The 24871-nt window shown below is 36.9% G+C and overlaps 1 protein-coding gene across 5 annotated transcripts in view; it reads right to left on the bottom strand.

Moving 5' to 3' along the window:
* THEMIS (thymocyte selection associated) overlaps positions 1-24871 on the bottom strand; it is a 226526-nt gene that overhangs the window by 61362 nt on the left and 140293 nt on the right. The window contains exons 5-6 of one of the 5 annotated variants that reach the window (XM_035296652.3): positions 24802-24854; positions 157-11526 (exon numbers count right to left, since the gene is read on the bottom strand). The exons of 3 other annotated variants lie outside the window; for them this stretch is intronic. In XM_035296652.3, coding sequence (XP_035152543.1) covers positions 24840-24854 — 15 coding nt within the window. In that variant the 3' untranslated portion in view covers positions 157-11526; positions 24802-24839. Of the gene's footprint in view, positions 1-156; positions 24855-24871 lie in introns of those variants that run through there. One more of the 5 variants, XM_054254421.2, reaches the window with a different exon arrangement.

Raw genomic sequence — 24871 nt, forward strand, 5'->3', positions numbered from 1 at the left:
TGTGGTTTCTGTGGCTTTCATTTCAGTGTCTTTGGCCCCTTTTCACCCACGGCAAACACCCACCTCATCCTGCCTCAGCCAGGTACTGGAGAAGGGCTGATGGTCTTGGGCCCAGCCAGGGTCAGGTGGGCAGCTGCTCCATCCAAAGCATAGTCACAGGTGCCATGAAAAACACCAAGCGTAAGAGAACCTCCAAGGCTGGGTGCAGTGGCTCATGCCTGTAATTCCAGCACCTAGGGAGGCCGAGGCAGGCGGATCACATGAGGTCAGAAGTTTGAGGCCCAGCCTGGCCAACATGGTGAAACCCGTCTCTACTAAAAATACAAAAACTAGCCGGGCGTGGTGGCATGCATCTGTGAACCCAGCTACTAGAGAGAGGATGAGGCAGGAGAATCGCTTGAACCCAGGAAGTGTCGTAGTGAGCCGAGATTGCACCACTGCATTCCAGCCTGGGTGACAGAGTGAGACTCCATCTCAAAAAAAAAGAACCTCCCAGGAAACAGCAGCCAAGTTTTGGAGTATAAGATGTGGGTTCCTGAAAGCCGACCACCAAGTCAAAGCACAGTGTGAATAGAACAGACAGTGGGATAGAGAATTTCACAGAAGACAGGTCAGCTGAGGGGCCTGCACACAGGGTATTGAGGAACCACACACGGGAGCTGAGAGGCCTGCCTCGTGCCTGGCCCAGGCTTACCCACCTCTGGCCTCACCTCCTCCAGGAAGCCTTCCCAGCTACCCAAAGCTCAGTCTGGTGGCCTTGCAGGTCCCCATAGCACCCTGAGCCTGCACCTTGGTGGCACTACCTACACTGTCCCTTGCTAGCTGTTTGCACCTCTGTCTCACTGTTAGATCTGAGCTCCCATGGGCAGAGAGACCCATTTGTTCCTGTGCGTCCCCAGCCCAGTCCCTGTCACATTTGTTAAATGAAAGAACAATGAATCACAGCATAACGTCAGTCCACAGAACTGGCCATAGCTGCAGCGGTGGTCACAGACTTGTGAACTTCCTGGCACCAGAGTTCCCCTAGTCAGTTACGGTAAAATCCACTCCTAAGTGTCTTTTGTATTTCTCTTTACACTTCGTTTCATTGTCTGAAATACCTATTACTGTATGTTGCTTTTCTAAATAAATGTGTAAAAAAAAAAAAAAATTCCAAGATGGCTGATCGCTAACAGCTCAGGATTGCAGCTCCCAGGGAAAGTGCAGAGAACGAGAGGACGCCACACTTTCAGATGAATTTTCATCGCTTATGGACCAGAAGATTCCAAGTGGAGGAGCCCCATGGGTCGCCAGCGCCACTCTTGTGGCCAGCGCAGCGGTTTTTGCTGGCATCTCGGTGAGGCAGCTCTTCATGCAGAGTAAACGGGACTGGTTCCCTTTCTGACCGATGTTTGGAGCTCCGGGAAGGCAGAGCCGCTTATTACGGACTCAAGAAGGAAGCCAGACTGGAGATTCCCGGGCAGAAGAGCGCCACCAGTCTTATTGCTGCTGTTTTGGCCAGTGCAGTGGGTTGCTCGGATTCCAGCACTGGGAATTGATAAATTGGACGTCCACTCAGAAACCTAATTAGAAAGGTGGTAATTGTAAAGATGACAGATGGATAAATTTATAACAAAGGGAAGAAACCAGCCTAAAAAGGCTGAGAATACCCAAAATCAGAACCTCTCTCCCTATACAGGGGATTACAGTTCCTCATCAGCAACGGAACAAGCCCTGATGGAGAAGGACTGTGTTCCATTAACATAAGTAGGCTTCAGAAGGTGGATGATAAGAAATTTCTGGGAGTTAAAAAAACTTGTTCTAACCCAATGTAAAGAAACTAAGAACTTTTAAAAAAGGTTTGACAAAATGCTAACAAGAATAGACAATATAGAGAGGAATATAAATGAACTAATGGAGTTAAAAAACACAACACGAGAACTTAGTGAAATATGCATAGGTTTGAATAGCCGAATTGATCAAGCAGAAGAAAGGATATCAGAGGTCGAAGATCAATTTAATGAAATAAAATGAGAAGACAAGAATAGAGAAAAAAGGATAAAAAGGAATGAGCAAAGTCTCCAAAAACTATGGGACTATATGAAAAGACCTAATTTACATTTGATAGGTGTACCTGAATGTGACAGAGAGAATGAATCCAAGCTGGACAATACTCTTCAGGATATTATTCAGGAAAACTTTCCCAATCTAGCAAAGCAGGACAATATTCAACCCCAGGTAATACAGAGAACACCACGAAGATATTCCTCAAGAGCAACCCCAAGGCACATAATCGTTAGATTCACCAGGGTTGTAACAAAGGAGAAAATACTAAGGGCAGCCAGAGAGAAAGGTCAGGTTACCCACTAAGGGAAGCCTATTAGACCTACAGCAGATCTCTCAGCAGAAAACCTACAAGCCAGAAGAGAGTGGGGGCCAATATTCAACTTCCTTAAAGAACAGAACTTTCAGCCCAGAATTTCATATCCTGCCAAACTAAGCATCACAATTGAAGAAAAAATAAAATCTTTTATGAACAAGCAAGTACTCAGAGATTTTATTACCACCAGGCTTGCTTTACAAGAGCTTCTGAAAGAAGCATTATACATAGAAAGGAACAACCAACAATCTAATAAAATATATTAGAAAGGCTAATATATTTTAGCCTTTCTAAAAATATGCTAAAAAGTAAAAAGCATCAACATAAAGAAGAATTTACATCAACAAATGGATAAAACAGCCAGTTAACATCAAATGGCAGTAACCCTAAATTTGAGTCAACTAAATCCCCCAATCAAAAGATACAGCCAAAACCCAATGGTGTGGTACATCCAGACCCATTTCATAGCCAAAGATACACAAAGACTCAAAACAAAGGAATGGAGAAAGATTTACCAACCAAATGGAGAGCAAAAATAAATAAATAAATAAATAAATAAATAAATAAATAAATAAAAAGCAGGAGTTGCAATTCTTGCATCTGATAAAATAGATTTCAAAGCAACAAAGATATAGTGGTAAAAGGATCAATGCAACAATAAGAGCTAACTGACACAAGTACAGAAAGCCAAACACCACATGTTCTCACTCACAGGTGGGTGTTGAACAATGAGAACACATTGTCTCAGGGAGAGGAGCATCTCACCCTGGGAGCAGTTGTCAGGGGGATGGGGAGGGATCACATGGGGAGAAATGACAGATACAGTATGCACCTAAAATTAAATAAATAAATTTTAAAAATGCATAGTGAGGATCAAGACCATTTTTATCATTCTAACACCCAGATACATAAGACCCATAAAGAGATTTAGACTCAACAAGACAGAAAATTAATAAGGACATCCAGGACTTGAACTCAGATCCGGAACAAGTAAACTTAATAAATATTTATAGAGCTCTCCACTTTAAATACACAAAATATTGATTGGCCATTATTAAGACCCATTTTTAGAATAAAGCAATATTCCCATTCTCTCTCCCTCTTTTTCTTCCTTTCTTCCTTTCCTTCACTTCTTTTTTTTCTTTCTTTCCTTCTCTCCTTTCAAAAAAAAAAAAAAAAGAAGGAAATTCTGCAATATGTGGCAAAACGTATGAACTGCAAAATATTATGCTAACTGAAATATGCTAGACATAGAAAGATAAATATTTTATCATTCTATTATATGAAGTATCTAAAACTTGGCAAATTTATAGAATCCAAGAGTGGAATGGTGGTTGCCAGGTGGGAAGAGAGTGAAATGAGGAGTGACAAATTAAGTTTCAGTCAAGGGAGGTGAATAAGCTGTGAAGATATTCTATACCATATTGTACCTGTATTCAACAATATTATATTGTACAGGTAAAAATTTGTTACAATGATCTAATATCTTCTTACCACAACTGAAAGAATAACAAAAACAAAAACAAAATCCTCTATTGGCATCCTGTCTTATTTAGAAAAGAAATCTAAAGCGCTTATCATTCCTTATGCATTCTGGCTCTCTGCCAACTCTTAGATAAACTATACTACCAGTCGTCTCTATTCCAGCCATGACAAGAAACTTCTTACTTCAAGGCCATTGCACTGTCAGTTCCCTCTGTCTGGAAAGGTTCTTCTCTCAGAAGTAGACATCATAGTCTTGTTCACTTCATTCCCTGGCCACTCTAATTAAAATAACTGTCACCATCCCCATCATTTCCTCTAGTCAGTCTAAACAGTTTTTAATACTCATAATGCAGTGAAAACTATAATCAGCCTATGGAATTGGCATTGACCTTGCTTTAATTTCTCAGTTCTATCATCTCCTCTCTGTTACCTGTTCTTGCTGCCATTGTTCTAAGCATTTCTAGGTTATGTACATGGAAGAAATAAACATTCAGTGTTGTCTACTAAACTTCATAAAAATCAAAGAAAGATCTAATCAGCTATTTATCTGCACTGAAAAAAAGATAGCTAATTGGAGACCCAAACAACCATTGTGTAAGTATGAAATAATTGGATTGGGGAAATGAAAGGAAAGACAAAGGGAATGCTTTTAAGTATTCTCTTTGAAAAATTAATCCCAACCTGGGTTTATCCTTTTAGCTATTGACTTTAGACCTAAGAGTTTAAGAAAGAAAAGAATGTGTCTGATTTCTATGAATAACTTGTACACGGGAAGTCCATTTAGAAAGGAAAGGGAAAGCATTATATTTTAAGTGCACTCACCTATAACTCTCTAGGTGATAAAAATGGTCTTGATCCTCACTATGCATTTTTAAAATTTATTTACTTAATTTTAGGTGCATACTGTATCTGTCATTTCTCCCCATGTCATCCCTCCCCATCCCCCTGACAACTGTTCCCAGTGTGTGATGCTCCTCTCCCTGAGTCCCTGTGTTCTCATTGTTCAATACCCACTTGTGAGTGAGAACATGTGGTGTTTGGCTTTCTGTTCTTGTGTCAGTTTGCTGAGAATGATGGTTTCCAGATTCATCCAAGTCCCTACAAAGGACATGAACTCATCGTTTTTTATGGCTGCATAGTATTCCATGGTATATATGAACTACATTTTCTTTGTCCAGCCTATCATTGATGGGCATTTGGGTTGGTTCCAGGTCTTTGCTATTGCACACAGGGCTGCAATGAACATACATGTGCATGTGCCTTTATAGTAAAACGATTTATAGTTCTTTGAGTATATGCCCAGTAATGGGATTGCTGGGTCAAATGGAATTTCTATTTCTAGATCCTTGAGAAATCACCACACTGTCTTCCACCTCACTATGCATTTTATAGTGCTTTATAACTAACAGAATGCTCTTGTGGGCATTATCTCATTGAATCACCAAAAATCAAGATTTGTGTTGTGGCTATAACTTGATTAACTAACACCATCCTTTAAAAAAAAGTTAATTTTGAATACCCCAAAGAATTAATGCCTGTTTGAGACAAGTGTTTCTGCCTAAATCTAGGCTTTCGCATAATAAAGTAGGTTATAATTAGAAGTGACTTTAAACAAAAACAAACAAAAACAGTCTTTGTTTTAACTTTGCTACTCTCCTTACTTATCACGATCCTGTCTTATTTAGAAAAGAAGTTATCCACTTGTAAATGATAGAAAACACGTAACTATAGAGAATTTTCTTTACTATAAATTTCATTTTCTCTTCATATAAATCTATACTGTCCAGGTACCTATTGAATTCTTGAAATGTAGATAGTCTGAACTGAGATGTGTATAATATATGCACTAGATTTTCAAAATGTAAAAAAGTATTTTTTTCTAATAATTTTACATTGATTACATGTAAATCAATGAAACTGATGATACTTTGCAAATATCAGGCTAAAGTATATCACTCAAATAATTTTCCCTGTTTCCTTTTGCTTTTTTGATATCATCACTAGGAAAATTTTAATTACAGATATGACTTGAAATTGTGGCTCACATTATGTTACTATTGAATAGATCATTCAGAGAGGGCATATAACTTACAGATTCCTAAAATCTGGTTCAATCAGATGTAATTAAGGAAGTAACAAATGAGAGTATCATGAGATTTCTCCTAAGTTTAGAAAGAGAAATAGGAAAGTGTGCAAGCTATTTTGTATCAGAAAATTGGTAATAGAAGGCTTTATGACTGGTAACATTTACTGAGTGTTTACTAGGTACCTGACATTGCACATACTTTGTCCCATTTAATACTTATAAAACCCCTATGAGGTAGAGACTAAATCAGGTAAAAACCATTTTCTGTATATTTTTTCCTTTTTTTACTCTAGTAACTTCCATTTAATTCTGGCATGGAACTAAAGAAACATTAAAACAAGGCAAATTTGTTATGAAATGTATGTCTGCAGCAGACTTTTGTAATCAATAAGATTAAAATATAAAAGAAAATGTTTCTTAAGTTTATACAGAGATATCATAGCCTCAGAGAAGGCCTAAATGGGACACTAGTCCACAAATACCTCTCCTCATCCACTCCTTGACTGCTTCAGACGTTATATCCCAAAACAATGCAGTTGGTAATGACATTGATCTAAGACAGTTGTTGCATGCTGGAATTACCCTAAAGCAGTGGCAATCACTGAAAATCAGACTATGGTTCAAGAACAGTTTGTGTATTGTTCTCCCATTACTTTTTCCAATCGATCATTAGATTTTTGAGTACCTTTATTTTTTAATCTATTACAAAAAACCACAAGAAGTTATTTTAACTCTGCTTTTCCTGAAGATTGATATAAATGTTGCTATATGTTTTGCTCTCTCTCTCTTTCCACATTATCATGAAATTAGACCCCCAAACTGCAGTAGGAGTTTATGCTTCACTTTGCTCTGACATCTTCATTTGTATGGGCCCCACCAGGGAAACCTCATTAACTGTGAATTTGAAAACTTCATATAAACTACAAGTGTCTCATAAATCTAATCTTGTTATAGGAGACCCTTAGATTCTCCAGGGATACCCCTTGAGACTTTCAAGAATTCTCCAAGTCAAGAACACTATTATAGCACATAATTTCTTTCTTAAAAATTCAGTAATGTGGAATGAAAAAAATATAAGAGGTCTCTTCAGACTCTCAATGGTTCTAAAAACACAAAGTCAAAATCATGTATAAAGTTATTTGAGAGATAAGAATTGTTATTTTCTTCCACCTCTTTATTACTCACCAGCTTTATTGGCTGACTATTGTCTGCGAAGTATTTCACAATGCAAGAAAGTTTTCATCGTGTCATGAATGTAACTGGATGGAAGATGATAAAGAGAGAACAATAAAAGTCCAAATTGGGATGAATTTCCAACTAGAAAAAATGGATGAAGAAGCTGACCCCAGTTCACTAGCTGTGAGGCACAGAGATTCAATTTCAGTTGTGGTAAATTATGAATTATTACAAGTTATTGCAAATGAAGACTGTTTGTAAACAATGAAAAGAAATTTGTAATGCCAAATGTAAGGAATGCCTACTCAAGGTATTTCATAAAAATTTGAATTGACTGGGTATACAGTCATGTGTCACATTACATTCAGTCAAAAAAGAATCACAAATACAATGGTGATTCCATAAGATTATAATGCTGTATTTTTACTGTGCTTTTTTATAACTAGATAAGTTTAGATACACAATACTTACCACTGTGTTAGAATTGCCTCCAGTATTCAGTACAATAAAATAATGTACAGGTTTGTAGCTTAGAATCAATAGGTTATACCATATAGCCTCGCTGTGCAGTAGGCTATACCATCTTAGGTTTGCTTAAATACATTCTATAATATTTACACAATGAAATTACCTAATGATGCATTTCTCAGAATATATCATAGTCCATAAGCAGTGCATGGATTCCTGGGAAAAATGTACAATTATTCTTAAATTTTTATTGATACTCAATCTAGAGCAAGACTTTATGGAGTGGCTAGTGGCTAATAGAGAAGCAAACAGAACAAAATTTAGCACCCAAAATTCAAAGCATCTGACTTTTCATTTTTTGAGATAGAGTTTAGCTCTTGTCACCCAGGATGGAGCACAGTGGTGTGATCTCTGCTCACTGCAACCTCTGCCTTCCAGTTTCAAGCAATTCTCCTGCCTCAGCCTCCTGAGTAGCTGGGATTACAGGCACCCACCACCATACCCAGCTAATTTTTGTATTTTTAGTAGACAGGTTTTCACCATGTTTGCCAGGCTGGTCTTGAACTCCTGACGTTGTGATTGCCCCCGTCGGCCTCCCAAAGTGTTGGGATTAAGGGTGTGAGCTATGGTGCCCAGCCTTGACTTTCAATTGACAGTACATATTGGAAATTGCAGTCTAATATTCTCTGTCCATGGTGCCTTAATATCACAATTCTAACAAACTCTCAATCATCATCAGTCAGGCCCATTATATTGCACTCTTATCTCCTTTAATATCTTCTTATATCTTTATATCTTTTTAATGCATAACGTGAATCCCCAAAGTCACACATTCCATGTGTCTTTTTTGTCTGATTGATGTTGTAACCAACAGTTTTGCTGAATGAAACATGAAGCATGAACTATTAAGTAGCATTTGGAAATCTTTGATTTTAAACATTTAATTTGATGATACTTTTGGCACAAATAATGAGTTATTAAACAGATTTAGCCTCCTTTGTATTCTACTTCTACATAAGATAATGTTCTTCCTCAGGTAAATAAAAATATAAAATACAGTCACACATTACTGAATGACAGGAATATTTTTGAGAGATGCATCGTTAGTCAATTTTGTCATTGTGCAAGCACCACAGAGTATTCTTACAGAAACATAGATGGTACAGCCTACTACACATGTAGGATATACAGGATAGCCTATTGTTCCTGGGCTACAAACCTGTATGAATATGTACCTGTACTGAATGTTGTAGACAGTGGTAACACATGGTAAGTTGTTTTTATTTTTTGGAGATGGAGTTTCTCTCGTTACCCAGGCCAGAGTGCAATGGCGTGATCTTGGCTCACCGCAACCTCCACCTCCTGGGTTCAAGCAATTCTACTGCCTCAGCCTCCCTAGTTGCTAGGACTATAGGTGTGAGCCACCATGTCTAGCTAATTTTTGTATTTTAATAGAGACGGGGTTTCACCATGTTGACCAGGATGGTCTCGATCTCTTGACCTCGTGATCCATCCGCCTCAGCCTCCCAAAGTGCTGGGATTATAGGCGTGAGCCACCACGCCCAGCCCACAATGGTATTTTTGTAGCAAAACATATATAAACATAGAAAAGATACAGTAAAAATATGATATAAAAGATTAAATATTTTCCATTGATATAAGGCACTGACTATGAATGAAACTCAAAGGACTGGAAGTTGCTTTGGATGAGTCAGTGAGTGAATAGTGTGAGTGACTACGAAAGTCTGGGACATTACTGTATGCTCTTCTAGGCTTTATAAACACTGTAAACTTTGGCTACATTCAATGTATTAAAATATTTTCTTTTTTCAATAAACTAAATAGCTTACTGTAACTTTATTACTTTATCAATGTTTTAATTTTTTACTCTGTTAATAATACAGCTTAAAATACAAATACACTGTACAGCTGTACAAAAATATTTTCTTTTTCCTTTGTTTTTTCTTTTTGAGTAAGAATCTCACTCTGTCACCTAGATTGGAGTTCAGTGGCATGATCTCGACTCACTGCAACCTCCACCTCCCAGGTCCAAGTGATTCTCCTGCCTCAATCTCCCAAATAGCTGGGATTACAAGTGTGCACCACTAGACCTGGCTAATTTTTTGTATTTTTAGCAAAGATGCAGTTTCACTATGTTGGCCAGGCTGGTCTCAAACTCCTGACCTCAAGCAATCTGCTGGCCTTGGCCTCCCAAAGCACTGGGATTACAGGTGTGAGCCACTGCACCCAGCCAAATATTTTCTTTATATCCTTGTTCTAAAAGCTTTTTTTCAGTGTTTAAAATTTTTATTTTTATTTTTACTGTTAGTATTTCAGACACAAGAGCACACATAAATATAGGCCTCCACAGGGTCACGGTCTTCAGAATCACTTTTTACCTTCACATCTTGTCCCACTGGAAGGGCTTTGGGGTAATTAGTACACATGAAGTTATCAACTCTTTTGGTAACAATGCCTTCTTCTGGGGTATCTCCAGAAGGACCTGCCTGAGACTGTTCTACAGTTAACTTTTTTTTAATAAACAGAAGGAACACATTCTAAAATAATAATAAAATATATCCCATCAACCAGTGACACAGTCATTTATTATCATTATCAAGTTTTATTTACCATACATAATTGTATGTGCTATAGTTTTATAACACTGCCAATGCAGTAGGTTGATTTACACCAGCACCACCACCACCAAGTGAGTAATGTGTTGTACTACACAGTTATGACAGCTACGACCTCACTAGGTGATACAAATTTTTCAGCTCCATTATAATCTTATGAGACCACTGTATATATGTGATCCATAGTTGATCTAAAGTCCTTATGGGGCATGTTGACTATTTGTTCAGTGGGTCTGATACAATCTTTCGTGAGTAGCTGTGGATGATTTATGATAGAGGTCCTCCAAAATATTCGTTAATACATGTGCTGCTTTCTTACAATCACTTTCTCTAAACTATACACCCACATGCACACAAACACACAATTTACTTCTAAGCCTAGATATTTAATAAATTTTAATTCACACAGATTATAAATTAATGAACAACATGATACTTCTTTAATTGAAGACGTGTACTTACAGAGTAAAATAAATGTTAACTAACATTATTTGAATTTCAGGGATTCAGCTTCCCTCCCTTCTAGCTAACTTAAATTTCATGCTGTGTTTCTGGATTCTTTATAACTCCAAGCACATTCCCCTCCCCTTGCCTCTGTCAACCCTGCAAGCTGTTCCTTCTGACTTCAAAGTGTAAAGATTTTTGCTTCATCATCAGTTTTCTAATCTGAAGGGAGAGTTGGCTTACCTAAAAAGAAACCGTATTTTGCAACAAAAACAAAAGAATAGAGATGCTAATCATTTCTTCCTTTTAAAATATGTATGCCTTTTCCTCAAAAAAAAGAGGAAATTTTTTTTTATAAAACAATAAAGGCAAAGTGTAAAACAGACCTTCAAATATTATTAATTATATTTTTAAAATTCAGGTTATTGAAATCACAGAGCACAATTAGCTGACTTATTTCATGCATTCAGACAATTATTTAGATCGGATATTTAATATTTTCCAAAAATTAAAATATTTATAAATAAAAGTTCCCAAGTTACTCTCATCATTTGTACAGTTACCTTGATGTAGCTGGATGATGTATGCAAAATTATCACCTTTTAAATGTTGGCTTTGCTTTCTATTAACAGCTTCTAATCCCTTTGGCATCCCCGTTCCTAGCTCTTAGTACACATAATCAATCTTCCTTGTTTATCCTGAAGATCGACACTGAAGATCTTACAACTTGAGACAACATAATGTTGAACTCAATCTATAAAGCAAATGTTGCAGTGTTTCAAACACGTCACCAAAAAACAATGTTCATTTCCAATTTACTTTGCAAACTTCTTTTGCTAGCTGGCTGTCTGTGTTCTGGTCAACTTTGGACTCTGCAGGAATATGAAAACATTAATTATACTTGGGTCCATATTTTTATTTCTTAAATCCACACTTCAAATGAAAGACGTGATGAGGAAAGAAACAGATTACCATCAAATATTTTTAGGATGCAATTTAATTATGTGTCATTTGAATTGGTGCTCCTGAGCTTTCTTCACATTGTTCTAGTCAGTCATGGAAAGAGTTGCTTTAAACTTCTAAGATTGGTGTATTTATTGTGAACAAATGAAAATAGATCAGTTTGTTTTTTTGTGGATCTTGCTTGGAAGTGTATGAAATGTTGTCCAACAATATGTTCTTTGCTTTTTCCTAGGAACTTACTAAATACATTTCATCCCTCAATTTATAAGTGAAGAGAGAGTGATACAGATGAGGCAACATGCTAAAAGTCACAAAGCTTAAGCAGTCGGCATTCTTCTCTACAGCCAATCATGCTTGTTGTTTTGATTTAGGAAAGTTTTATTTCTGGTTCATTAGACAAAGGCCCTTAAAAGTTACCTTTATATTCTATGCCAAATACAAACGTCATGTTGGAAGTTAGAACTGTGAAAATAATTAATTCCAATTCACTTAAGCATTGATTGCTTAAAACCAATGATGAGATTATTTCAAGTTACACCATGGATTTTCCCCCATCCTTTTGACTTCTCCATAATTATAGTTATTATATGTATAGCCCTTGCCCCACTATATCTTCCACTTCCTTCCCCAATGGTTACTGCAATCAGTATGGTACATGTACATCATATCATATACAAGTATCATGAGGCATATATAATCATATGGAAATGTATGGCTAGGGGAGGGATAGCATTAAGAGAAATGCCTAATGTAGATGATGGGGTGATGGGTGCAGCAAACCACCATGGCACGTGTATACCTATGTAATATAGCTGCAGGTTCTAATAATAATAAAAAAATAAAAAAGACAGTATTTTGTTTTGCAACTTGCTTTTTTACTTAATATCTTGGTCACCTTTTCTTCAATATATCTAAATCTGTCTTTAATGTATTCTTCTAAAATGCTTTATAGTATAGATTTTTCTCATTTATTTAATCATCCTCCTATTAATAGATACCTAGATTGGTTCCATGTGCCCATTTTGTGAAATAGTGCAACAATGTTTAGTCTCATGAGTGCACATATGGGTATTTTTTTTATAAGACAGATAATGTTAAGTGGAATTGCTAGCTCAAAAGTACACATACAAAGCACAATATAATTTTTTTTCATACTTTCTGATTGCTTAATTAAAAGTGTTTTTGTTCATTTTCACCCCTGGTGAATTAAAATATCTTATTTAAAATGTTGCATATTCTTGACTTTTAGTGAGATTAGGCAGGGCTTTGTACATTTATTGGTCATTTAGATTTCTATAAATTTTCTTTTTATTGTGTTTCTTCTCAACATACAATGGAGAAACAGGATAATTGGTCTATTTTCCAGAGTGTTCATCTGTTCACTAAGAATTTTTAAGGAAGAGTTTAGTATCTGAGCTAAAAAAGTGTTTTTATTCCAATTTAATTGCTTAAAAATCAAGGTCTTGGTGTTATCCTTTAGAAAGAACTTGGATGTGATACTTTATTTTTGTACAGCCGGAATCGCTCACATATCTTCTTGTTTCTGTCTTGCCAAAGACGACACACTCAACCTATTTAGTAGGCATACTTGCCAACAGATTCTAATCCTGATGGCTCTTCCCTTAAAAGAAAAGTAGGATCTTTCAAATCCAATATTATTATGATGATTATACTCCCAGAGAAGTCTGAAAATGTAAGAAATTCTGGTGAATAATTTAGAGATTTTTTTTTTTAATTTTGATGGCATTTGGGGGGCAGCTCAGTCTTGAAGAAATTCCTACTCTATGGAAAGTTAACATTTGTTTATTAGATTTCTCTTGGCTCTGCCAGTCATGACCTACTTAACATAAAAATGAAGTTAGGTTAAATCAACTAGATAGCACTGGATAAGTTCCAGAATGCAGTGTCTGTATGCATACAGAGATATGCTGACTCAAACCAAGTACCTAAAGCTTCTAAGTAACTTTTTGCATGATTTTGAGAATAGAAAAATAATTAAGAAGCTAGAGGTAATCCCAAGATTTTGCTGATAAGAGAACAGAATTATGCCCTGGAAGGTACTTCCTTGGGGAATAAGACAAAGAATGTAGCTCTTTATAATAGTCTCATATAATTAAACCGATGTGGAAGCATTGAGACCTATCAGAAAGTTTTTGGAGTATCAGCTTATTAAAGAGTCACTCTTTTTGATCATCACAAAGACTCCAGATATATTTCATCTTGGCTAATATGCCAGGTTCTAATGCTAGAAACTTCCACAAGAAGAATTTACATTTTTAGAACGTATTTAAGCCTTTTTATCCAATTTTCACCATTAAAAGAACACCGAAAAATGTTTAGAAATCTTAAAAATACTTTATGTATCTTAAAAATTATCTGTTTCCCTATGACAGATATATCAGTACATATCTAAACTTCTGCTAAAGGATTTTAAAAATATATTTTCATGACAACAAGAAGATTATGGGTATTTTCATCACATATGTGACATCTGGTATCATCTTTCCTGCCAAGATCTATAAATGGCTTAAACTGTCACTTAACTTTGAAAAACACAACCTTAATAAAGAAGCCAAAAAAACCTAAAGAATAGTAATCAATACAACAACAATGTACAAAGCTCTAATATGGGTGGCTACCAATAAAATTTATGTCAGAGAAAAATATTTAAGATTAGTAAAATTCAAAGTGAGGAAATCAAAATTAGCAAACTTTTTCATTTATATTTAATAGAACCTTATGTTCTTATATAGTGAGTGACTTATATTAGAGGCCCAGTATTCTATGGCTGAATAACAAATCACCCCAAAACTTAGTAGCTTAAAAAAACATCATTTTATCATCTCCACTATTTTGTGAATCAACTAGGCCCAGCTCCATGGGCCGAGATGCTAACTGGGTCTGTAACATCCAAGATGTCTCACTACATGCCTGGCACTTTGTGCAGAAAGCTGAGTATCTCAGCTCAGCTGCTGGGATGCTGTGACAACTGCATCTCCAACTCGACTCTCCAACAAAATAGTCAACATTTTCATACAGCGTCATGGGGTTATCCTAAAAAGCAAAGCAGAAGCTACCAGGCCTTCTTATGGCTTACACCAGAAACTGGCCCAGAGTCACTTGTACGACATCCAATTGCTTAAAGCAAATCACAGAGATAGTACATATCTACTATGGTAGAACTGAGACCAAAAGAGGTTCACTGGGGCCATTTTGGGAGAGTAACTGCCACACTTAGTCCTCTAGCCAAGGATGATGCATTTTCCTCTCACTTTCAAAATACACTTACCAATCTCCCTAAATCCCCAAAGTCTCATCACCATCGGTATTATACTTTAAGTTCAGAATCTCATCGTGTAAATCAAGAAAAGCTGCTGTATTTAGCAACTAGATTCTAAAGCAAATAGGATGAGGCTAGTCGGATTAGGGTGGAACTTCCTCTTGATCAGAAGACCATCAAATAAAGAAACAAGCTACATGCCCTCACATTTCCACCTTACAATGAGGAGACATGATCTAGGGAGCCACAATACATACCTCCACTTAAAAAGAGGCAGGACAATATGAGTCCTGCATTGCAGTGACAACATTGCAGTCACTGGGATGACAAAATTCTGAGATCCAGTAGAAACAAGCTACCATTTCACCTGGCTCAGAAGGTAGGGTATATGTTGACTGGGACCCAAATATGTTCCTGGGGTGGTCACACACGCCTGGCCACTCACTATGAACTCTAGTCACTACCCTCTGAGTCATCCTTCTGTTCCTTAAGAAATGACCCACGTTTGCAGCTGAGTAGTGCCCTTAGCCTGCTTCCTGCCCATCGGAAGTTGGGGACTCAAAAGCCTTTTTATGTTTTGAGCAGTATCTGTTCCTTTCAGTACAAGCCATTATAATTCCTTTTAAAATATGTGGACTATGTACAAATTATAATCAAATTCATTAGACAAAAGTGACATCCACCTATTTCTCTGAGTGGAGTCTTTCTCTATTTGGGGTTACTTGTGAAGATGCAGAAGCTCACAGCAGAGAGAGTCAGAATCTTGTCCTTAAAATTCTTAGAAGCATTTTCTACTGAGAGAAAAAATGAGACCCTCTTCCACAATTTCCTGAAATCACAACCAAATTACAACCATAGCTTTAGTTTGATCGTGAGCCTGTGGCCAGAAATTCTACTGGCAGCACTCTGGGTTTGATCTTATTCCCTGAATTTTTTCCCATCACCCCCAAAAATTATTTCATGCATTTTTTTGCAGTTAATATTCTTCACCCCTGGCAACAAATGATCTTCTGTTTTGCCTTTCTATAATTCAGTATGAATGAAATTATACAGTATTTGCTCTTTAATATCTGGCTTCTGTGGCAAAGCATAATGCTTTTGAGAGTCATTTACGTTCTTTTTGTAAAATGACTGGTCAAATCTTTCTCTCACTTTTAAATTGTGTTTGTCTTATTGTCAAGAGTTTATTAAGTATATAACAAATTCAAGCACTTTGCCAGATATATGTATCTCTGACATTTTTGTTTTCATTTTCAGTAGAATATTGTTTTCTTTTCAATTGGTTTAAATTATTTTCTAATTTTCTTTGTATTTTTTGTCTTTGACCCATGCATTTTTAAAAAGTATATGAACAAATGCCAAATAACAGGGGATTTTTCTGTATAACTTTTTGTCATTTATTTCTAATCAATTCTATTGTTGCCAATGAATGCACCTCCATAATTTGTCTATGCTTCTAAATTTTTCAAGACTTTTTTATGTTCCAGCATATATTCTGTGGTAGGCAGCTTTTAAGATGATCCACCAGTAATCACTGGTTCCTGCATTCAGGTCCTTGTGAAACCCCTGACTTTGATTGTAGGCTGCATTTAGCGAATAGTTCTAGGAAATAGAATAAGGCAGATGTGCTGGAATCTCACTTCTGAAATTAGGCTATAAAATGACTACAGCTTCTGTCTTAGATACTCTTTCTTGGGCCTCTCACTCGCGGGTTGGTGGGGGAGCAAGCCAGTTGCCATTTTGGGTGACTGTTCCGTGCAGAGGCTCATGTGACTGACCTTGGAGCAGAGCATCTGGAGCTGCCCCAAGGCAGGTGAATGACCTTGAAAGTGGAAACCCTCTGAGTCAGCAATTTTGATGAGTGTAGCCCCGGCTGATATCTTAACTGCAGTAGCATCATAAAAGACCCATAGCCAGAACCACCCAGTTAAGCTGCTCCCAGATTCTTGACTCACAGAAACTGTGCCATAATGAATGTTTGTTGTTTTTACTTATTAAGTTCGGTAAAATTTGTTATGCAACAATAGATAACTAACACAGATATTGGCTATACGTCTTGGTGAATTTTCTTTTATTTGTGAGGAATGCGTTTTTTTTTTTTTAGAAATTCTTTTAGAATGCAGTGTTCTATAAAATCACTTAGGTCAATTCAGATGACAGTTTGTTCACTTATTCCATGAGCTAACTTTTTAAAAACTTTCTCTATCAATTACTGTTAGAGAAAATTGAAATTTTCAACTACAATTGTGGATTTCCATATTTATCTTTTTACATTAATGTTTTTATTTCATGTATTTTAACATTTGCATACACATATAAGAAGTGTGATATCTTCTTGATGAATTGATCATTATTGTTACAAAATTTCCCTCTTTATATCTTAATATTTCTTGCCCTAAAGTCTGTTATATAGCGTCTCCAGCTTTCTTTTGAATAATGTTTCAATTATATATCTTTTCTCATTCTTTCACTTTTAACCTTTCTGCATTTTTATTTTTACAATACACTTTCTGTAGGCAGCATTCAGCATACAATTGAGTATTTTTTACTTATATTGAAAATTTCTGCTTTTAAATTGGAGTATTTACCCATTAATAAAGTGGTTATTAATGTGTTTAAGTTTAAATTTAACACCTTGGTTTTTTTTCTGCTTGTTTCATTTTTACTTTTTTACTTATTTCCTGCCTTGCATTAATTGCAAATATTTTCAGATTTTGCTTTGTCTATACAATTATCTTATTAGCTTTACCTCATTTATCTATTTTTAGAGGTTGCTTTAGGTTTACTATATTGATTTACAATTTGTGGCAGAGATGTTTCAAATAATATTATGCCACTTTTATATATAGGCCATTCTTCATAATAATACCTGAGATATTACATTCAGGAAAACACATTTTTCAATGAAAATTTCCAGGGCTGAAAATATAAGACTGAGAAAAGATTTGTCATATGACTAGATAGCCTAATAAGGACTAAATCTTTATTCAAACAATTCTATTGTTAATTAAAAAGACAATTCTGGCTATCTGGGATTAGCATGCTAATTACTCTTTAAGATTATGAAAACTGTTTTTAGTGCTGGACTGAGAGCTGGAAAGCAAGGGCTGCTTACCAGATGATGGATGAATACCACTGTGCTTGAGCTAGGCTTGGTTATCTATACATTCTTCCAGGCTTGCATATTCAATTAAGAATTATTTACATGATAAAAAGAGTGGTTATTTGTTTACTACTTTTAAAACACCACTTGGGTTCTCTGAATAGAATTTGCTAAAGATCGCTTTTTCATTTTAGAGTACATGTGGAAAGGCCGAAGACATCCAGAATTCTATAATTGTTTCCAGAGGGGTGAATAGGCTCCTCAACATATGAATCACAAGAATCTACTCTTTGCACAATCAAGATTGTAGGAATGCTGTTCTACTTACGATCACAAAAGTTGGAACTTGACAAATGTACAAATGCAAAAACACAACTGGGTTAGTTTCCAGAATTTTGTTAAATGAAGATACACCTAAAATGAATGTAGAAATCTCAATGCATTCTCAGTGCTGAAGGCATTTTTCAGCAAATGCTGGAGGAATTATTGAGTGAATAAATAATTATATGTATGAATGTATATTTCAAAACCCATGCTCAAATGTAGCAAATCAGTCAGTTCTATCTAACAAACAGAAGCAAATATAAAAGAAAGATGTCTTCAGATAATCTTCCCTATAGCACAAAATATAGAAAATGAATTTGGAACTCAACTGGATTTTTTTAAATGAGCTAGTTTTCCTCCTTCTCAATGGTAGATTTATATATATATAATCAACGAACATCTGTTTCCATTCTTTTACTGTCAACATGTGTTTTTATAATTAAAATACATTATCTGTAGACAATGTGTAGTTGGGTCTCAATTTCTTTTATTCAGTCTAACAATTTCTGCCTTTTATTGAAGTGTTTATCCATTTACATTTAATGTGATTATAGACGATACCTCTTTCAGGGAGTCTACTTATTGGATAAATTTGAACATTTCTCATGTTTAATTTTTTAAAATTTGCCAGCCCATTTAGAGCAGGCAGACATCCTACAGTATGCCACAACAGCGATTTTTTTTCTTTTTTGTCATATATAAGCCATATGTTCATTAAAAGGAAGTCCCCAGAGTGTAATGTTTCATTTTCCTTATGTGTGCAGTTTTGTATTTTATTTTTAGTAAGTTATATATGACAGTAAGTACTTCATCCAACCTGACTATATTGTTTATTAAAGTCTAGTACTAAAAGTCACTCAAGTAGAAAAAATTTTTTAACAAAATGGAAGAAATTGGAGAATAAAGAAATAAAATCTATCAATTTGCTTGAACCCAAGCTTTCATTTTATGATGCTAATTTTATTATATTGCACAGAAGAAGATTCATCTAATTCAGGAGCAACTTCATGTGTTACATCTGCAGGAGGCACATACTAAGTTATTACAACATTCTCTCTCTCCTGAGAAACAAGGCAGAGCCTCCATGAAGAAAAATTTCTCCAGCAAACTGAAACTGCAGACTGCCTACATGTGAGGATCAGTCAGTTCATCAAAAAGATAGTTACTGAGCACATTCAGGGTTCAACATATTCCTCTAAGTGCCTGACCTCACTTACTTTTGACTTTATCATCTTTCAGAAGGAATTAAAAGCCCTTCTCCCTGACTGATCATTCTTTAGGCATTAAACAATGATAAACTATATCTTCAAATAGAGTCTCAGTTTAGATACATGCCCCTTAACGTCACACCATCCTCAAATCTCTCAGTGACTTCACATCAAGTTTGAATTTATTTATGCATTATCTTCCAGAGACAGAGACATACAAGTAGCATTTTCAAGTCAGTTTTGGGGAAGAGATGATTAGATTAACATAGTCTTCTGGATTTGCCAATCCTATGGAGTTAATCATCACTCATTTTATTTTGCTCATTAATTTACCAAATAAAATTTTAAGTCACTGAAAAATATACTACATTCCACAGAATAAGATACCCTCTCTGATTAAAAGAGCTCCAGTGAAAACCCGTATTTCTAATGTTGTGTAGTAAGTGCTATAATATGGGTATGAATTGAAGCTCAAAATCCCTTTTTATCAAAAATAGTGGAGCTTGTCAATCTGCAAATCAAATTAGTTAAAGCTGCATAATATAGAAAACATTTCATGACCTCTCTGGCCTTTAGTTGCTCCACCAGTAAGAGACATTTAAATGAGACCACCTGTAAAGATAATGTTCTAATTATACTGTTTTATATAGCTTCAATTTTCCTAATAGTTAAAAAATTTCTGTTTCATAAGGAGCAGCTCTAAAAGTATACTTCTCCTATGATAACTTTTCCATCAAAAATGTATCTCCTCTGAATAAACTTGTTAATTTTCTGTCTCATTACTCTGTCTAATATTGACAGTGGGGCATTAAACTCTCCCACTATTTATTGTGTGGGAGTCTAAGTCTCTTTGTAGGTCTCCAAGAACTTGCTTTATGAATCTGGGTGCTCCTGCATTAGGTACATGTATATTTAGTATAGTTAGCTCTTCTTGTTGCATTGATCCCTTTATCATTATGTAATGCACTTGTCTTTTGTGATTTTGGTTGGTTTAAAGTCTGTTTTATCAGAGACTAGGATTGCAATTCCCCCCTTTCTTTTCTGCCTTCCATTTTCTTGGTAAATCTTGCTCTATCTCTTTATTTTGAGCCTATGTGTGTCTTTGCATGTGAAATGGGTCTCCTGAATGCAGCACACTGATGGGTCTTGACTCATTTTTCAATTTGCCAGTCCGTGTCTTTTACTTGGGGCATTTAGCCCATTTACATTTAAGGTTAATATTGTTATGTGTGATTTTGATCCTGCTATCATAATGCTAGCTGGTTATTTTGCCCATTAGTTGATGCAGTTTCTTCATACTGTCAATGGTCTTTACAATTTGGTATGTTTTTGCAGTGGCTGGTACCAGTTTTTCCGTTCCATATTTAGTGCTTCCTTCAGGAGCTCTTGTTAGGGGGTACTGGTGCTGACAAAACCTCTCAGCATTCGCTTGTCTGTAAAGAATTATTTTGGCTGGATATGAAATTCTAGGTTGAAAATTATTTTCCTTAAGAATGTTGAAAATTGGCACCAGTCTCTTCTGGCTTGTAGGTTTTCTGCCAAGAGATCTGCTGTTAGTCTGATGGGCTTCCCTTTGTGGTTAACTTGACCTTTCTCTCTGGCTGCCCTTAACACTTTTTCCTTCATTTCAACCTTGGTGAATCTGACAATTATGTGTCTTGGGGTTCCCCTTCTCAAGGAGTATCTCTGTGGTGTTTTCCATATTTCCTGAATTTGCATGTTTGCCTGCCTTCCTAGGTTGGGGAAGTTCTCCTGGATAACATCCCGAAGACTGTTTTCCAGCGTGGTTCCTTACTCCCTGTCATTTTCAGGTACACCAATCAAACGTAGGTTTGGTCTTTTCACATAGTCCCATATTTCTTCAAGGCTTTGTTCATTCCTTTTTATTCTTTGTTCTCTAATCTTGTCTTTATGCTTTATTTTATTAAGTTGTTCTTAAAATCTCTGATATCCTTTCTTCTGCTTAATTGATTCAGCTATTGATACTTGTATATGCTTCACAAAGTTCTCATGCTATGTTTTTCAGCTCCATCGGGTAACTTATGTTCTTCTCTAAACTGGTTATTCTAGTTAGCAATTCCTCTAACCTTTTTCAAGATTCTTAGCTTCTTTGCATTGGGTTAGAACATGCTCCTTTAGCTCGGCAGAGTCTGTTATTACCCACCTTCTGAAGCCTACTTCTGTCAATTCATCAAACTCATTCTCTGTCTAATTTGTTCCCTTGCTGGCGAGGAGGTTGTGATCCTTTAGATAAGGAGAGGCTTTCTGGTTTTTGGAATTTTTAGCCTTTTTGCACTGTTTTTTTCCCCTCATCTTCATGGATTTAATCTACCTTTGGTCTTGGATATTTGAGACCTTCAGATGGTTTTCTATGTGGATGTCCTTTCTGTTGATGTTGATGCTATTCCCTTTTGTTTGTTAGTTTTCCTAACAGTTGGGCCCCTCTGCTGCAGGTCTACTGGAGTTTGCTGGAGGTCTACTTCAGAGCCTGTTTGCCTGGGTGTCACCAGCAGAGGCTGCCAAAGAGCAAAGATTGCTGCCTGTTTCTTCCTCTGTAAGCTTTGTCCCAGAGGGGCACCTGCCAGATGCCAGCTGGAGCTCTCCTGTGTGCAGTGTCTGTCCACCCCGGCTGGGAGGTGTTTCCCAGTCAGGAGGCATGGGGATCAGAGTCCCACTTGAGGAGGCAGTCTGTCCCTTAGCAGAGCTCGAGCACTGTGCTGGGAAATCTACTGCTCTCTTCAGAGCTGACTGGCAGGAACATTTAAGTCTGCTGAAGCTGCACCGATAATATGCTCTGCCCAGAGAGAAGGAATCTAGAGAGGCTGTCTGGCTACAGCAGCTTTGCTGAGCTGTGGTGGGCTACACTCAGTTTGAACTTCCCAGCAGTTTTGTTTACACTGAGAAGGGAAAACTGCCTACTCAAGCCTCAGTAATGATGGATGCCCCACCCCCTCCAAGAAGCTGGGGCATCCCAGGTTGACTTCAGACTGCTGTGCTGGCAGCAAGAATTTCAAGAGAATTTCAAGCCAGTGGATCTTAGCTTGCTGGGCTCCATGGAGGTGGGAATCCACTGAGCTAGATCACTTGGCTCCCCGGCTTCAGTCCCCTTTTCAGGGGAGTGAACGATTCTGTCTTTGGCTTTCCAGGTACCAGATGGGTACAAAAAAAAAAAAAAGACAACTTTTGCAGCTAGCTTGGTGTCTGCCCAAAGGACAACTCAGTTTTGTGCTTGAAAACCAGGGCCCCGAGGTAATCTACTAGTCTGCGGGTTGCAAAGACTGTGGGAAAAGGGTTGTATCCAGGCTGGAATGTACTGTTTCCCACAGCACAGTCCCTCATAACTTCCCTTTGCTAGGGGAGGAAGTTCCCCAACCCTCTGCATTTTCTGGGTGAGGCAACACCCCACCCTGCTTTGGCTCAGCATTTGTGGGCTGCATCCACTATCCAACCAGTCCCAATAAGATGACCCTGTTACCTCAATTGTGAATGCAGAAATCACCCTCCTTCTGCATTGATCTCGCTGGGAGCTGCAGACTGGAGCTGTTCCTATTCGGCCACTCCACCTCCTCTTTCATGCTCATAACCAGGAAGAATCAATATTGTGAAAATGGCCATACTGCCCAAAGTAATTTACAGATTCAATGCTATCCCCATCAAGGTACCATTGACTTTTTCACAGAACGAGAAAAAAACAACTTTAAATTTGATATGAAACTAAAAAAGACCCCAGATAGCCAAGACAATACTAAGCAAAAAGAACAAAGTTGGTGGCATCATGCTACCTGACTTCAAATGATACTGTAAAGCTACAGTAACTAAAACAACATGGTACTGGTACCAAAGCATATATATAGACCAATGGAACAAAACAGAGGCCTCAGAAATAATGCCACACATCTACAACCAACCAATCTTTGACAAACCTGACAAAAACAAGCAATGGGGAAAGAATTCCCTATTTAATAAATGCTGTTGGGAAAACTGGCTAGCGATATGCAGAAAACTGAAACTGGACCCCTTCCTTACACCTTGTACAAAAATTAACTCAAGATAGATTAAAGACTTAAATGTAAGACCTAAAACCATAAAAACCCTAGAAGAAAACCTAGGCTATACCATTCAGGACATAGGCATAGGCAAGGACTTCATGACTAAAACACCAAAAGCAATGGCAACAAAAGCCCAAATTGACAAATAGGATCTCATTAAACTAAAGAGCTTGTGGACAGCAAAAGAAACGATCATCAGAGTGGACAGGCAACCTACTCATTGGGAGAAAATTTTTGCAATCTATTCATCTGACAAAGGGCTAATATTGAGAATCTACAAAGAATTTAAACAAATTTACACAAGAAAGAAACAACCCCATCCAAACATGGGCAAAGGATATAAACAGACACTTCTCCAAAGAAGACATTTAAGTGGCCACCAAACATGAAAAAAACCTCATCATCACTGGTCAGTAGAGAAATACAAATAAAAACCACAATGAGATATCATCTTGTCAGAGCGATGATCATCAAAAAGTGAGGAAAAAAACAGATGCTGGAGAGGATGTAGAGAAATAGAATGCTTTTACACTGTTGGTGGGAGTGTAAATTAGAGTTCAACTGTTGTGGAAGACAGTGTGGTGATTCCTCAAGGATCATTTGACCCAGCAATCCCATTACTGGGTATATATGCAAAGGATTATAAATCATTCTTACTATAAAGACACATGCACATGTATGTTTATTGTAGCACTGTTCACAATAGCAAAGATTTGGAATCAACCCAAATGCCCATCAATGACAGACTGTATGAAGAAAATGTGGCACATATACACCAAGGAATACTATGCAGCCATAAAAAGGATGAGTTCATGTCCTTAGCAGGTACATGAGTCAGGCTGGAAACCATCATTCTCAGCAGAAAAACCAAACACCACATGTTCTCACTCACAAGTGGGAGTTGAACAATGAGAACGCATGGACACAGGGAAGGGAACATCACACACTGGGACATGTTGGGGGTGGGAGTCTAGGGGAGGGATAGCATTAGGAGAAATACCTAATGTAGATGACAGGTTGATGGGTGTGGCAAACCACCATGGCATGTGTATACCTATGTAACAAACCTCCATGCTCTGCACATGTATCCCAGAACTTAAAGTATTAAAAAATATTATCTCCCCTATTTGCATTTCCCCTTCTTCCAGCAAAGTCCAAACTCTCATTTAAGTGACATCCCTCTTGCTTTTTAGTCCATGTGAACTGAATGAAGTACATACCTATCTCCAGAGCAGAACATGTAATCTTGACTGGTCCATCAGCATATAACATCCTGTGGGACATGCATAC

This window comes from Callithrix jacchus, chromosome 4 (genome assembly GCF_049354715.1).
Source record: "Callithrix jacchus isolate 240 chromosome 4, calJac240_pri, whole genome shotgun sequence".
Lineage (NCBI taxonomy): Eukaryota > Metazoa > Chordata > Mammalia > Primates > Cebidae > Callithrix > Callithrix jacchus.